The sequence below is a fragment of the Ceratosolen solmsi genome, unplaced genomic scaffold (assembly GCF_000503995.2).
Source record: "Ceratosolen solmsi marchali unplaced genomic scaffold, CerSol_1.0 scaffold94, whole genome shotgun sequence".
NCBI lineage: Eukaryota > Metazoa > Arthropoda > Insecta > Hymenoptera > Agaonidae > Ceratosolen > Ceratosolen solmsi.
In genome coordinates, this window is record NW_011948458.1 from 330,400 (window position 1) to 346,549 (window position 16,150).

General features: G+C 22.3%; 1 protein-coding gene across 1 annotated transcript; it reads right to left on the reverse strand.

Moving 5' to 3' along the window:
* Positions 1-8,127: 8,127 nt before the first annotated feature.
* On the reverse strand, positions 8,128-8,921 carry LOC105366846 (uncharacterized). Its single transcript, XM_011505429.1, has one exon. It carries the CDS (start codon positions 8,711-8,713, stop codon positions 8,387-8,389), a length of 327 nt encoding a protein of 108 aa, XP_011503731.1. The 5' UTR covers positions 8,714-8,921; the 3' UTR covers positions 8,128-8,386.
* Between the last annotated feature and the right edge of the window lie 7,229 nt (positions 8,922-16,150).

Here is a 16,150-nt window from a genome sequence, read left to right on the forward strand (position 1 = left end):
TAACGTTAAAAAGATAGTTTATGCTTTTAAATTATATCGGCTAATAATTTATTATAGTATAATTAGCGAAAATTAATAATTTAATGGTAAAGACAATAGATTTTTAAGATGTTAAGTTTTAATAAAAACATTCAACTTGAAAGTATAAAATTGAATAAATTTTCTTCATTTACGAGAAGATTCGTACATCATTTGTAGATATATTGTAATATGAGGAACAGAAATTGAGTTTTTAATTTTAGATATATCATAGAATTTTAGATAAATTTTCCGGAAAAAGATATTTTTAATTATAAATATTCATATTTTTCATGAAATCTATGCACTTTCCGAAAAATTTTGATAATAAAGTTCGAAACATTAAATTCATTGGTATTTCAATTGATATAACTGACAGTATATATTTTTAATTCTATAATATTTTACAATTGAAAAATACAAAAATTGAAGGTTTGAATTGTTTATTAATTTAAAACAACGATTAATAAACAAGATTCTCAAAATGTAGGAATAGTATATTTTCATAAGAATTTAAACCACTTTTAAATTTCCTAAAATAAATAAACAAAAATGAAATCTGTAAATTAAATGATAAATACAGTTAAAGTATAGTATTTTCCTTATGCTTCGAGGTGCATCAAAACTCGACTACTTGTTAATACTCCAAAAAATAAAAAACTCATTTATATATAATAAGTATATATATATATTAAAGGCACTAAAAAAATTTTATTTCTAAAAATAAAATTTTTATTTATGTACAAAATCGCTTTTAAACTTATGTTTTAATATAATCTGTAATTTATGAAATTTAAAATTTTTATAATTACAATTTTTGTATTTATCACATACTTAGAAGAATAATAAATATAATATGAAGCTGATACAATTTAATTTTTAACTTATTAGAATTATAAAAATTATTCAAATTACAAAAGCCTTAAAATGTTGTACAATCAATTTATTTATTAAATAATTTTTAGATTAAACAATAATCGGAATAAAATAATACAGTTGTTAGATGAAGCTGAGTAATAATTTAATGCACTTGATCGAATATAACATATTTAAATACATGTATATACTTGAAATTATTTTTCTTTCCTCAATATGTGACTTTCAGAAGTTATTAATATTCTTTAATACAGTTATTTACAATTCCTTGTATTTTTATGTATATTTCGTATTTCTATAAATTTTATTATTTTTTATAAATTAAAATTTGCTTTTTAAATTTAATTTTCCTTAAAAAATGCTGCTATTTTATATCAAGATCAAAAATTTTTAAATCAAATGATAAATTCTATTATTCTATAAGGTTGTATTGTAAATAAAGTAATTACAGTTAAATTAATTCAGTAAACGGACACATATTATTTTTGGTTCTGATTAAAAATGGATATAAAAGAAATATTATCCTGTATTTATTGATTCCAATGTTTTTTCTATAAAAAAAATTATAATTTTCATTGGAATAAAACGTTTACATGCTAAATGGCAAAATATTATTTATTATATATATATATATATATATAACTACAGTTGATGTAATTAACTTCTTTAACGTTATAAATGATTAACAATTTACAGTTATAATTAATCAATAAATGTTCTGAATTATATTTAAAATTACTTACATTTTTATATAAGCCAATAAAAAAAAGATCTGAAAAACTTTGAAGCAGAGTGCCACGGTGAAATACTTACTTGTTATAATTAATAATATTTTATGGATATTGATATAATATATAATTGATAAAAATACGAGAATCAAAATTGAATATGTGATAATTCCATTGTTGTTTTTCTAGATATTATTGAGCACTATGCAGGGCACGAATACAAATATTAATCAAATATAGGAAATGTTAAAAAATATAAAATGTAGAAATAATCAGGTTCTAGAAATTTCGGTTACGACTTTATTAGCAAATCATCATAATTCAAATGAAATTCTTATATAACATAAGTGTACGCTATATATAAATATTATAAATCGTATGTGATATTTTTATTATCGCAAAATGTCTTTTAAAACAAATTAGAATTATTTGATTTAAAAAAAAATCTAGTGTCGTTGGCACACGATTTAAAATATTAAATCAATAAAAATCACAGTTAAAAAAAAGTATTATAAAAGATTGCGTTGAAAAAGCGATAGAAAAAAACAAGAATCTATGAAAACGTAAAAATGTCGAAGGATAAAAAGACAACGAAGAGTCGTTAATAACTTACTCACCAACGTTCCAACCTATTTCGGATTCAACGAATTGACAAAATTAAAGGCGAGATTACGACTTCCATAATTTTCACAATAGAAGTCATTCTAAATCAGGATGAATGGAATTAGTGTAAATTCATACAAAAAAATTATTTTGATACCGGTGAAATATGTTTAACAATTGATTATAAATATTTGATAAGTTTGGAATACTCTTCAATTTCATGTCATGTTTTTATTTGTTTATGTTTGTTTATGTTTGTTTGATATTAATATAAATTCTTATTAAAAATGGTGAGTACCATATTTTCTGCATAATTTTTAAGTAATAATAAATATTGTAAATTGATATAGAATTAAATTTATGTAATCTTTAAATAAAAATAATTTGAATATATATAAAATTAAATGTTTATTCTATATTTTGTGATTTTAAACTATTATAATATGATAAAATGATTATAATTGTAACATAATATACCAATTATGTTTAAAGCACTGCATAAAATATTCATTTTTTTAATTATGTATATTATATAATTTAATACACGTTCTTATTGTTATCATGTTTACAATATTTATATTTATAATAAATATATAATAAAAGATTTTTTAAGAAATGTTAAGTAAAAATTTTAAATATGTATATGTACGATCTTTAAATTTAATTACTAAAATCGATTTTGTATAGCAACATACTTGCCTATATTTAATATATATTTAGATATACAGTAATCTCTATATATATAAATATCTAAAAATTATGAACAAATAATTGATGAGTATTAGAAAAATATTTAGAATAGTAAAAAAAATGACACGATGTTTTGTCTGTATGAGATTGCAAGTTTTGTAACAAATATCTATTTTAAGATTAAAAAAAATATTTTAAAATTAATCTAAAATGAGGTAATTTATTATTGTATCTAACTTTCATACCTTACACATTTAATAAATTTTTTGTTCATTTTCCGAGGATATTGGACACATGTATATGATATCAATTCCTTCCACCCTATCTATATTAAATAAGAATTTTTAGGCTGTAGATAGTGTTAACACCTACGCTTTTATCAAACTTATGAAAAGAGGTCCTAATTCAAACAGCCGCTTATACATTCACTATTGAATCACATTAATTATAGGTCCTATATATAGCCTCATAATTTATTCAATATATATTTTGATAAAACTATAAGTTTATTTATTTGGATTATGATCTACAGGTATTGCATGCTTATTAATATGCCCATCAATTTAGATTTTACATTTTTATCAGTAAAAATTAATTTTTGGATTTCGTTATTATGAATTTATTAATTAAGTGGTACGGTTTTAAATTTATTTCTACACACATAAAAATTCTGTCCATAGTTTCTTATATTTACAAAATGTTAGTGTTTTACTTTTGTACTTTAATCATATATTAGTATGAATTTATAGTGATTATACCTATTCTATATACTTACATTTACCATCATCACATGATCAATATCTAATTTCAAACAGCATTCAATCTAAATACCTTTTATCGTTTCCGTTTAATAGTGTATAACTTTAAATAGTATAGCTATTTATGATATACATTTTCATAGTTTTATTATATTTACTTATTTGTCTTACATATTATAATCAATTTATACAAACTATACTAAACTCTTATTTTTTTAAAACTTACAACTATTCTATTCCGTGCTATTTACAACTTTATATTAATTTGTACAAAAACTTATATCACATTATCGAATTATAATCGACAAAATCGTCAAAACCTTTTCTGTTTTCATTAACCTACAGGTTTTCTTAATGCAGAATAGAACACAATCATACATGCAGGTATTCAATGTTAATCTGAAATACAATTTCCGGTAGCAAACATATTCTTATCGTCTTATCTATGATAATGCTTATGTCATTCGACACGATTTTATTCTGAAAATTTAGTTGCAAAATACTTAATTTGCTTATTCACTTTGAAAAATTATTTAGTCTTTTTATCAAGCTGACCTTCATAAAGGCATTAATATTAATAACTATCCTTAAATATTAAATATTGATATATTAAGAGTTTATATATTCTTCAAACTCACACAAGAGTATTCATGCTAAAATCAGTCAGGCTTCATTTTTTAAATCTTTTTAGAAGCCACAATTACTACCATGCAAAGACTACTATTGTTATCACATATGACATAAATGTAACGATATTAATTGATATTAAGATTAATTTGAACATGTGGAATAATAATAAAATTTGTCTCTAATTATTTATTTCATTAAGTTTATCATTTAGTTTATCAAAATTTATCATTCATTTAGTTTATCAAAACAAATCAGTTTTTGTATATAAATGGTTTACAACTACCTGTATATTCTAAAACCGATGGATATGTAAAAACACTTTGTGCTCATAAACGTTGGATGGTTTTTATATAATTCACTAGTAACGCTAGCTTTTTATTAACAATAAAAATTAAAGAAATAACTGCAGACTGTAAATGAAAAACCTAGCATTCATACAAAATAGTTATTATTCAATAAAAATATATTTACTTATTTAAAATTTAAAGATATTAACAAAATTATTTCAATTGAATTGTAATAATAATAAAAAAATATTTTACATAACTATACAAAATATTATAAATTATTTCATTTTAGAACTTTACTAAGTAAAATTTAATAATACTTACATTGAGACAGATCTATTAAGACATACTGGTACTCAACTTTAAATTGTATATTTAATAATAAACTTTATAACATGTAATAGATACATAACAAATTAAAAAAAATTTAATTTTAAAAATCATTTGATCCATATAAAAATATAGCAATTTATTTGCTGAATAATCCTGATTAATCAATTCGAAAATTGTAGTTTATTATCTATATTAGTATTTCATAAATTAGATGTAGTAAGAAATTGTATTTAAATTTGTTTTAATTTAAATTTGATTTCAATATAAAAATATTTACAAGTATTAAAATTGAAACGATGAAAATCATGTTAGATCTAATTAAGCATTTAAATGATTGCATGTTTAAAATCTCTTTACTATTGTAGATTACGTTGCGTAATATACATCACTATTTTTAAATTTAAATTATTAAAAACATTTTTAATTCTATCTGTAGAATTTGTCAACAATTCATATATTATTAAAGATTAGTTATATAAAAAAATCTATTTACCATTTAACAAACCTATTATTGAAATAAAGAACATTTGTCTTGAAATCAAAAACATATAAATACAACATCTCGTTACTCTTATTATTAATCCTTACTATTAATTCGCAAATAACGTACTTACTTATTAGTAAGATCAAATCGGTGCTACTGCTAGTAGCATATAATGTCAACCGCATGTATTCTAAATCCACATGTAATACAACGCGAAATTAACATTACCCGATAATTAGAGATATAATAAGAATGATAGATTTTATTATATATAATTATAAATATGCATTATAAAAATATATGTGGAGCCAAATATATATGTGAATATAAATTATAAACATGCATTATAAAAATATATGTGGTAATTTAGAACTATATGAATTAACTAATGATAAAAGAAATGTCTACTTTATATACAATAATTTTATACATACTTTATATATACTTTATACATTATTACCACGTTATTAAAATGAAGCACAAATTTCAACGATAATTACAATCACTTTTTATTTTCGTTATGTTAATAATGATCTAGTTAGACAATAAAAATAGTAAGGTATATATAAAATAAATATACTCACAAAATTTATGAATATTAAATAATATACTATAAATAATAAAAAATTTCAATACCAAAATTCTGATCTAGTATGATGCTGTTAAGTTTATGCCAAAAAATCTTAAAATTATTGAATTGTAATGTTTTTTTAATTGTAAACAGTTAGTTAAAAACTTTAAAAAAGAAATTAAAAAATGTGGAAAATGTGTATAATTGTTTGATAAAGGTTGAACAAGATTGTAAAAAGTCGCTTTTTTTAGCAAAAAATTAATTTAACAGATGAAGAACAATGTTATAATTTGCATTTTTTGTATTTTTGAAATTTTACAATAAAACTATACATTCATAGACGATAAAATTAATGCCATTTAAAAATACACCTCTCAATTTAATATTATAGACAATTTAATATTAAATTGATATCTTATATTTAAATATTCTCCGTAAATATTTTTCAAATATTTAAATCTACAATCACTTTTTTATACAAATTTTATTATTTGATCTAATTAACTAAAAATATAAAATCATATAAAAAATAACTAAATATGTGTTTAAAATATGAGAATATTATTAATTAAAAAAATTAATTTTACTATGTTATACATTCATAATAAATAAAATATATAACTTATGAAAAACTATTTTGTCTTTAGAATATATTTCATATCTTCAATATTAAATGACTGCGTTGCAATTAATTAAATTGCAAACAATTTTTCATAATTTATTACTTATTTATATTAAAAAAACACAATAAAATTAAAATCAATGTATCATAAAATATATTTGATGTTCGCATTTACAAATAAATGATATTCTATTCAGTGACATAAAGTAGATGTATTTTTTACAAAGTATATTAAATTCTCGTGTAATCGAAAATGGTATTTTAACACATAACATAAACACATTGATGTTTATCATCTTGACAAAGGAAACTTGCAAATATATCTAAGTCTCAATTTTAACGTTACGCTGTAAAAAATAATTATCATGTAATGACGCAATATATTTTGCAACAAAGTTCTATACTGTTTTTGTATCATACAAATAGCATTTTCATTATTTAAGTTACAAAACACGTTTGAGTTTTCGATTGTAGAAAAGAAAGTAGAATACTTTGTTAGTGATATTTAAAAATAATTGTTCATTTCATTATAATATTGAATTATTTTCCAATATTGAAGGATAAATATGTTATTTTGGTGATAATAAAAAAAGAGAACACCAACTGGTGAAAACAAAAGAAAAAGTTTTATTTTTTAATAATTCAATTATAAATTCATAGTATAAAATATGAAATTATATTCATGTTATTAATTACGTGTTAATAGGCAACACTTCATAAAATATTTATTAATTTAAGAAACATTATATTTGTATTTATGATAAACTTATTTTCTCGAAAGATAAATAAAAATTTAATAGGAATGATTGCATTAATTTATTATCATTAAGGCATAATTTAATTTGTTAAAGTTTATTACTGTAGTTCATAATTGTATATGCTACTGTTGAATATATATACTACATAAATAGCTGTTTTCATTGTTGTGTCGCTCATTCATGCATAATAAATCAAAATCCAGGATAAAAATTAAATTTTTATTTGCAGATAGTACCTAATTTTTTTTTATTATTAATTATACTATTATGTTCAACGCTATTGTTATTGCAACATAATATATTTAACATATTATTATTTTCTGTAAAAATAATTGTATTTGTAGAAAATATTTATTTGATTATAATTTTTTAATGCATGTAGAGAATGTAAGTTCAAAATATTTAGCAAAGAATAATTATCAAAGGATTTATGTTTACAGATAATTATAAACTTGGGAAAAATAAAATCAGACATGCAAATATAACCCATCGCTCACTCAAACATTAATTAAAAAATTATTGAAACTCTTTTAAGTTTTCAAAGATTTGTTCAGGTACTACTTCGCATACCGAAAATATTAAAAAAGACGAAAGCATAAATTGACCTTAAAAAAAAGAAGCAAAAAAAAGAGAAAATAAAATTACTTATATCGTGGACTGTTTAAAAATGTTAAAAAATTAGTATATAAATGCATATGTGATTCAACATGCACATATATCCGTGCATAGTTATGAGAAAGAAAGGAATGATATGAAACAAGGAGCCAGTCAAATCGAGAAAGAATAAAAAATGTAGACTATATTATCAAGTAAGTTAAAGATAAAGTATAATGAGAAGGGGAAAGAGGTAAATAATGTAACTTGTTAAATAAAACATCACATTTTTTAGTAAACGAAATTCAGTCGAACGCACGCAGCAATAGTAACAGTTCGGCAATATATAAGCATTACTGGTGACGCAAAGAACCAGTCAAAATAATACTGCACACATGCATATATGAAAAAGATATATATTTGTATATTTCGGATCAAACGCTTACGTAGGCCGCGTGTATTGTTCCTGTACCAATGCCGACATACGTACGCATGTACCGAATTGCCGCTTCAGGCATTGAGAATAGAGTGGGCAAGTTGATTTTGAGGTTACCTGAGACGATTTTCCCAGCAGTAGTCACTTCAGATGACATGTCTATGGTCTGCTGCTGTTGCTGTGGAGCCAACTCAAGACTATTCGTACTGACTTCACTACCCAATAATACAGCAGTGCTGGCTGCAGTGCTGGTACTCTCTAAAACTACTTCAGAACTTTGAATATTAATAGTGGCATCATTATTATTGTTCAAAAATGTTGCCATTCTACTTTTGCGTATCTTATAAAAAAACAATTCAATATATTTTTCACAATGTCAACAATTCAACTGAAATATACTATTAGAATAATGCACTTAACCCTTGGCTTCAATGCTTTCAAAGGCTTTGTTTCTTGTTTTATAAGTCTATATGTACATATCACTTTATTTTGAGTATTCCAGATAAAAAAAAACGACTTAATATAATAGTATAGAGCAGTACAAAGAAGACTGTTAAAAAAATAAATGAAAAATTTAATTGATAAATCGTATTTTAAATATTCTTTTCTCATGACACACATACATAATATATAATATATATAAAAAAAGTAGCAAAACGCGCACTAAAAAACTTTGGTTAATAAAAATAGTCTGATAATTATCCTACGTGCTATTCTAGGTGTGTAGGATTGTGCAGGCTTACGATGGGTAGGTGGGTGATTGGCTATGCATGCACAGTGCGTGAATGCGTATGCGTATGTTGTGTGTGTGCCTGAAAACACGCACCTCATGAGAGCAGAAAGAGAGAGTGTGTCGTTCCTCTCTCCTTCACCCCTCAAACTCACTCTCTCTCACTCTCAACAAAGTTGCTGCTATTGGTTACGGTGTTGTCTATCACCTTTCTTTCTTAATCTTCCACGGTCAATATTCTCTGTTTTACAAAGATATCCGCCTTTTTATTTCAGCGGCATTTATCATTATAATCAGCATCATTGTGTCTGCAAAACAGTAACGACGTCGCTGTTTACTTTTAGCCAAGGTTCCTTCCTCGTTTTTAAACACTAATTTCTAGGTGCGTCTTCACGCTAACGCCTTTTCTTTTTCAATAACTGGTAAGTGCTGTCTCATTCGCTTGCTATTTCTTTAGTGGTACTATTACTTGACAGACTCGACTGCTATTGTCATGGATATATACAACAACATAAGGGAGAAAAAATCGAATGTTAGACAAATGTAGGTCTGTAGGCCACTTCACTTAACACTGCTTAACGCGGATCGGATCAAACGCCCCTGCCTCTTCAACTATTCGCAACAACATATACCAATAGGTATACTCTCCAAGTCAAGCGAGTGTTTCTTGTTCCGCTCGCTCTATATCTTGTCCTTGGTTTAACGTTTTTGTAAATTTCTATCGTCACACTGGTTTCAATGTTGCTCCCTGCTGTCACAGCTTCTCCAGGTTGCTCTTGTTCTCTCTTTGTCTTCCCTTGCACTTTTGGTTTCTCAATCCTCATGATATTTACTTTACTGCTGTCGCCACCGCTGCCGGGGTACACACTCCGCGTGTTTGCACATACAGCTAGATAATAAATTGACGATCACTAACAATCATCCCCGACCGTTACTGACGGTAAAATTTAACTTATAGTTTTTTTAGATTTTATATAATCTCTCTCTCCCTCTTTCAGCGATTACTAGTATTCCATTCGGAATAGAAAATGAAATTGAAAATAGAACATTGCGTTAAGAAAAAAAATATTTATAATTTTGATTAACTATCATATATAATAATTATGATAATTATTAGTTAATCGTATGTTACAATATAAGTTTTATCACTTGTATATGAAATATTATAAATTTCATTAATTTAATTCATTCCAGTTTAAAGCATAATTCAAAATGTAATATTTAATATTAATATTAAGATTTGTTTTGTATTATAGTATTTTTACGATTTACAAAATATACGTATCGTATATACGTATAAAATTTGTTTACGCATACGATATAAAATATTGTATATACGAATATATCAAAAATCAAAATCGAAGTTTTCAAATTTTTTTTATATAATTTTTTTGTCGAATGCTGTATAACCCTTTACTTTTGATTCCATAGTGACCTGTATTTTTTGTTCTACATTATAATTTATTACTAAAATTAACAAAGCATGGACATGGTAAACAATTAAAAACTTTGGAATACTTGCTGTCAAATTTTAATCGAAAAAAAATCTATTACAGTTGTCACGTTTGGATAATTGTTTGCAGAATTGTCACGTTTCAAACCGTCATAGATTATATGGGCAAAAGATTCAATAATCAATGTAGTATGAATAATACCAACATAAAATAATTTATAATGACAAGTGTGTACATATTTTCATAAATTTATAAAAATTAAAATTCTATTTTTCATTTTTAAATATTAAAATACTACAATGATAAGATATTAAAAATTTTGAATATATATACAACTGTTTTTAATTGCGCGATATATATATTTAATTAAATATCATTGGTTTACCTTAATTATTATACAATTTATAAAACCATTCAAAATATTTTATATTTTATATCTCACATTTGTGCTATTCGTCTTTATTTTATGAAATATAAATATAATTTTTAAAGTATTTGTCTATATTAAATCAATTAGTTTAACTTCATCAATTTTAAATAAAGAAAATTAATTTTTTAGGAATCCATTAAAGAAAGGAATTTATAAAATAATTTTAAAATACTCAAAAAAACATAAGTTCATTTATCAAACTAAAACATTAATAAACTATTATCAAAAGTTTTAATTTAATTTTATAATTAAAAATTATTTGAAGATATAAAATCGTAATTATTTTTATTCATTTTTTTATACTTATTTATTTATTATTATTTATTTATACCTTTATTACTTCATATCTATTTATTTGCAAAACATGATAATTAATATTTTCATAATATTTTCTTAAGAATTATTTAACTTTTATCAATATAATAATTTGTAAACAGTTTCTAAAAGACTTTGTTAATTAAGAGAAAATTTGTATTTTATGTATTTTATGTATTTTAAAAATTCATGAGAATGAATATTATAGGAATTATATTTATTGTATTTATTATAATTATTAAGTAATTTTTAAGGATATATCAAATAAGCTTTGTTAAAAAAATTACATGTACCATCTATGAATAAATGATTTGATTTCTAGATTACGTCTATTTACACTAATAAAATCTACATATTATCTTACTACAGATTATATGATAGTTATAATGATGTTGATTCTGTACAAACGATCATATTTATTTAAGGCATAAATTAAGTGCTGGAAAAAATTAAAGCTCCATAAAAATCTTTTATTTTTAATTATTTGTTAAAACTCCGTAGGTCATTTATAAAATTAGTGGAGAATATGAAAAATATGTATTAAAGAGTAAGATAATAAGTAAGAATATCTTTTATAATTTGTGTAAATGAGTTAAAAGTAGATTATAATTTTTATTTAAAATTTTTTCAGTATGATGTTTTAAAATAGTATTGTTAGAAAAAGATAATATTAAACTGAATTTTAACTAAATAAAATGTTTAAAATGAAAATTTTAAGATTTAAAATATTATAAAATTATTTGTATTATTTAATTTTGATAGAAACTAAATTCTATTTTATTCGTTAATTGTGAATTGAATTCTATTGTAAAAAGTTTGTATATATCTTAAAAACTCTAAATGTTATTACCGAAATCTGACGTAATATAGACGTTGTAAATTGATATACACAGGTAAAAAATATGAAAGACAAAAATTAATTTTTGATAGTAATTATTAAAATACTCTTTATGCAGTTGAATGATGAATAAGCCGTAAAAGTCATTGTTTTAAAATTTAATCGTATAGATCGAAATATATGTTGAAAAAAAATTGATTAAGTATAAGAAACTTCAATCAATTTCATTGTTATAAATAATTTATGTTTCTCAATTTCTAAAAAATTTTTCAAATAGATTGATAGTAAATACATAATAAGTCTGTGTAATTTACAATTCATATAAGATTACATATTTCTCAAAATAATAGCATATCGAAATATTGAAATTGTATTGACAAAATTCAAATATATTCAAATAATTTAGATATTGTAAGGTAACTGTACCGAGGATATTAATAAATATAATATTAATATATATACCAAGGATATTAATAAGATATTAATAAAATTATATTATAATAAAATATGAAACTAGAACAAAAATTATGTCCTTGAAAATATTAATATTGAAATGTGCATATAATATATTAAGTAATTATCAAAAAGAATAATAACTAAGAAAGAATATATTTGTATAAGTTACTTAATATTTCCAATTGTGCAACATTGAAACTGTTTGTAAAGAATAAATTAAAGATTGGATTTATCGATTTCATTTTTGTTTAAATATCTAATTTTTAATAATTGCATGATTAAATAATTAAAATGCAAATTATATTAACATTATTTATAATTAATGTTATATGATTTTTTACATTATATATAATATATTTATACGCGTACTTTAGATTAATCATATAAATATTTAATATATAGTTATACTATATACGCTAATGATTATTTAATATTTGAATATAATAATTAATAACGAAAGTGTATAAATTCTCACGAATTACGAATATGTAAAGATTAATAATGCATAAATAGGTAAAACATATTTTGGTATATTCTATTGTATACAAAATTTTTGTATCTCTATAAATTTTTAGACAAACTTCATAAAAGTGAATTGCATATAAGCCATTTTTAAATTAATAGTGTATTTTAACGGATGAAAGGATGTAAAAATGAAAAGATAACTTAAAGAAAAAAAGTAGTTTTCTGTTGGCACAGTCAGTTAAAGTAGGTCAAGTCACGGTAGGTGACACAACACTGTATGAGACGAGGCAGTTATGGGATCGCGTTCTCATATAAAGTGTTTCTATACTTGCGCGTCTATGCATATGTATTCGCAAATTGCATAATTCAGCATACGTAAGTGTACAACTTGATCAAATATCTGAACACGTTTGTATGTGCAAATGTGCTGTCCCTTTCAATAACGAATTTTAGTTATTAATGTACCTATATAGATATCTATAATTGATTTACTTTAATTGTATTATTAAATCGTACTTTAAATGATTTGTTAATGTTTCTGATTTATTCAATTAAATTTATGTGAAACCATCGCATAAATTAATTTTATTTTGTTCAATATTAAAAATAATCTATTCTTAATTACATTTGTATAATCAATCATCAACTTTATCATTTCGAATTAAAAAAAAATATCTCCATGAGATGAAGAAATGAACTAGCATAGTAATGCGATGCCGACAGTGATAATATATAAAGAATATTACATTACAAATTATACAATGATATGCAAGAATTACACAACTTAAGCGTTTACTTCCAACACTTTCAATCTCCGACATCCAAATGAAATTTTTAAATATTCGAAAATATAAAATTAAGTTTGTGATTTCTTTAACGTATCCACTATTTTATATGCGTCTTAAAATGTTTATAACTAATAAAAAAATATTTTTCATATATAACACATTGAATATATTACGTTGATTTATTATACAAATTTAGTAGTTAATTAGCTTTGTATTATTTATACTTGTTTGAAACTAAAAATTTCATTTCAAAGTTTATTTATTATTACGTTTATTTATTTGTGTAATATTTAGTAATACGTTTATTTAATTATTAATATTTATGAATACATTTGATGGTTTAGCAGACATCAAATATTTAATATACGCGGGCTAGTTCTTTCACTAGCGCCGGTAACATGCTTTTATAATGCATATCCAATCAAAAGTGAGAATGAAATCTATCTACCATATTATATGAAATTTAATCAAATTTTAATGTTGATTCAGAAACAATTCGAGTTTCAGTTTTTGCATAGTTGTTTTTAATGATTGGCATTTCTTTTTGAAGAACGATAGAATTGATACAAACAAAAAATATACATATTAAAGCCTATTGTAAGAACATGGTATAGGTTATTTTCTATTGCAAACGTATTCAAGTTTAATATAAAATCAAAAGATATTCAGATATTTGTCAATAATGATGGCACAGTAATTAGTATAAAAAATTAATATAAAAAATTTTATTTGAAATTTATAAAATAAAAGTTTCAATCATTATATTTAAAAAAGTAAACTATAAAATAAAACCAGTAAGAGCAAATTTTAGATATATTATTTTCTCTGATAAGATTATATGTATTAATGTAATATTTGTTTCTACAAATTTAAGATACATAGTTTTTTCTGTAGGTGAAAATCGATTTCAACTATTTTTCTTGTTATTTAGATTTTATATTTGACTTGATATTTTAAAGACATAAATTAATTTTATTCTATATTTCTAGATCCAAATTAAAATCGTATTAAAATATACTTACTGGCTTTATGCATATATTGTTATTATTACTGTATTAAAGTAATTTAGTTTTGATTTAAAATTAAAAATAATTTCAATTATAATATTTTATATATAATAAACTACCATAGATAAAACAATTTTTACACAGAAATAATGTAACTACGTGACATTATTACTTTTTAAAATATCATATGTAATTAGGAACATTCAGTTATACTTATATATAGTGTCAATTTCATTTTCCATATGTAATTCAGAAACAATAAATTTAGATCTCTATTGCGCATGCTTCAAATTCGTACATTCTATTTTCTGTAGAGAAAACTAAAGAATTTTTGTTTGTAGTGTACATAATAGAGATCAAAACTCGTTGTCTATTATACTAAATTCATTGACAGAAAATATTTTATTAAACTAAAAAATACTTATTTACCATAAAATATATGTTTTGCTATTGTACAATATTTTATTTATAAATACGTAAATATATTTATGAATATATATATATATATTATTTTAATATTTTATTGCAAAATAAAATAAAATTTAAAATAATTTACTTATATTATTTTTATATACAAATTTATTTGAAAATTGTACAGAGGATTTTGTGGTTTAAATAAAATTGTAATTATATTTTTGGAACATATATTTAGGGTTGTTAATATTTTCATTTTTAATTAAATAAATTGTAATTATAATTTTAGTATTGTGATTAATTTGATAATTACAAAATTCAAGTTTTGTAAAAACATGTAATGTTATACAATTAACAAAATTATTCCTCGTATATATATAAAGTACGTGTTTCATTCAACTATCTATTAAATTCTATTAAATTATTTTTCAATTAAATTTTCAAATTAAATTAAATTGAAGTCAAACACGTAATCAATAAGTCAATAAGCTTAAGTCTCTTTAGCAAGTATGATAAATGAGAACTTTTTAGTTCAGGTACATACTGTTAGTTGATAATATGAGTTGGTCAAATAAATACTTTGTATCTTACAGAACTTACAACGGTGCAAAAATTATTCAAAATCCATATAGGACAATAAGTTTCAATTTGGTTGCTCAAAGTTTTGTTTATTGTTTTTTTCATATTTGTGGTTATTATCAGTTTTTGTTTAATAAAGAAGGAAAAACTAAGTATGAAACTTGGATCTAAAAGCAACTTAACAGATCTGAAAGTTTTAAATATTTCGCAATAGATTTTGGAGCACTAAAAGATTAAAATTATTCAATAAATTTGTTTAAATCCATTAAGACAATAAATAGATTAA

Bases quoted from the DNA above. Each gene is read 5' to 3' on its own strand.
- LOC105366846 (XM_011505429.1), bottom strand. From the start codon at position 8,713: ATGGCAACATTTTTGAACAATAATAATGATGCCACTATTAATATTCAA.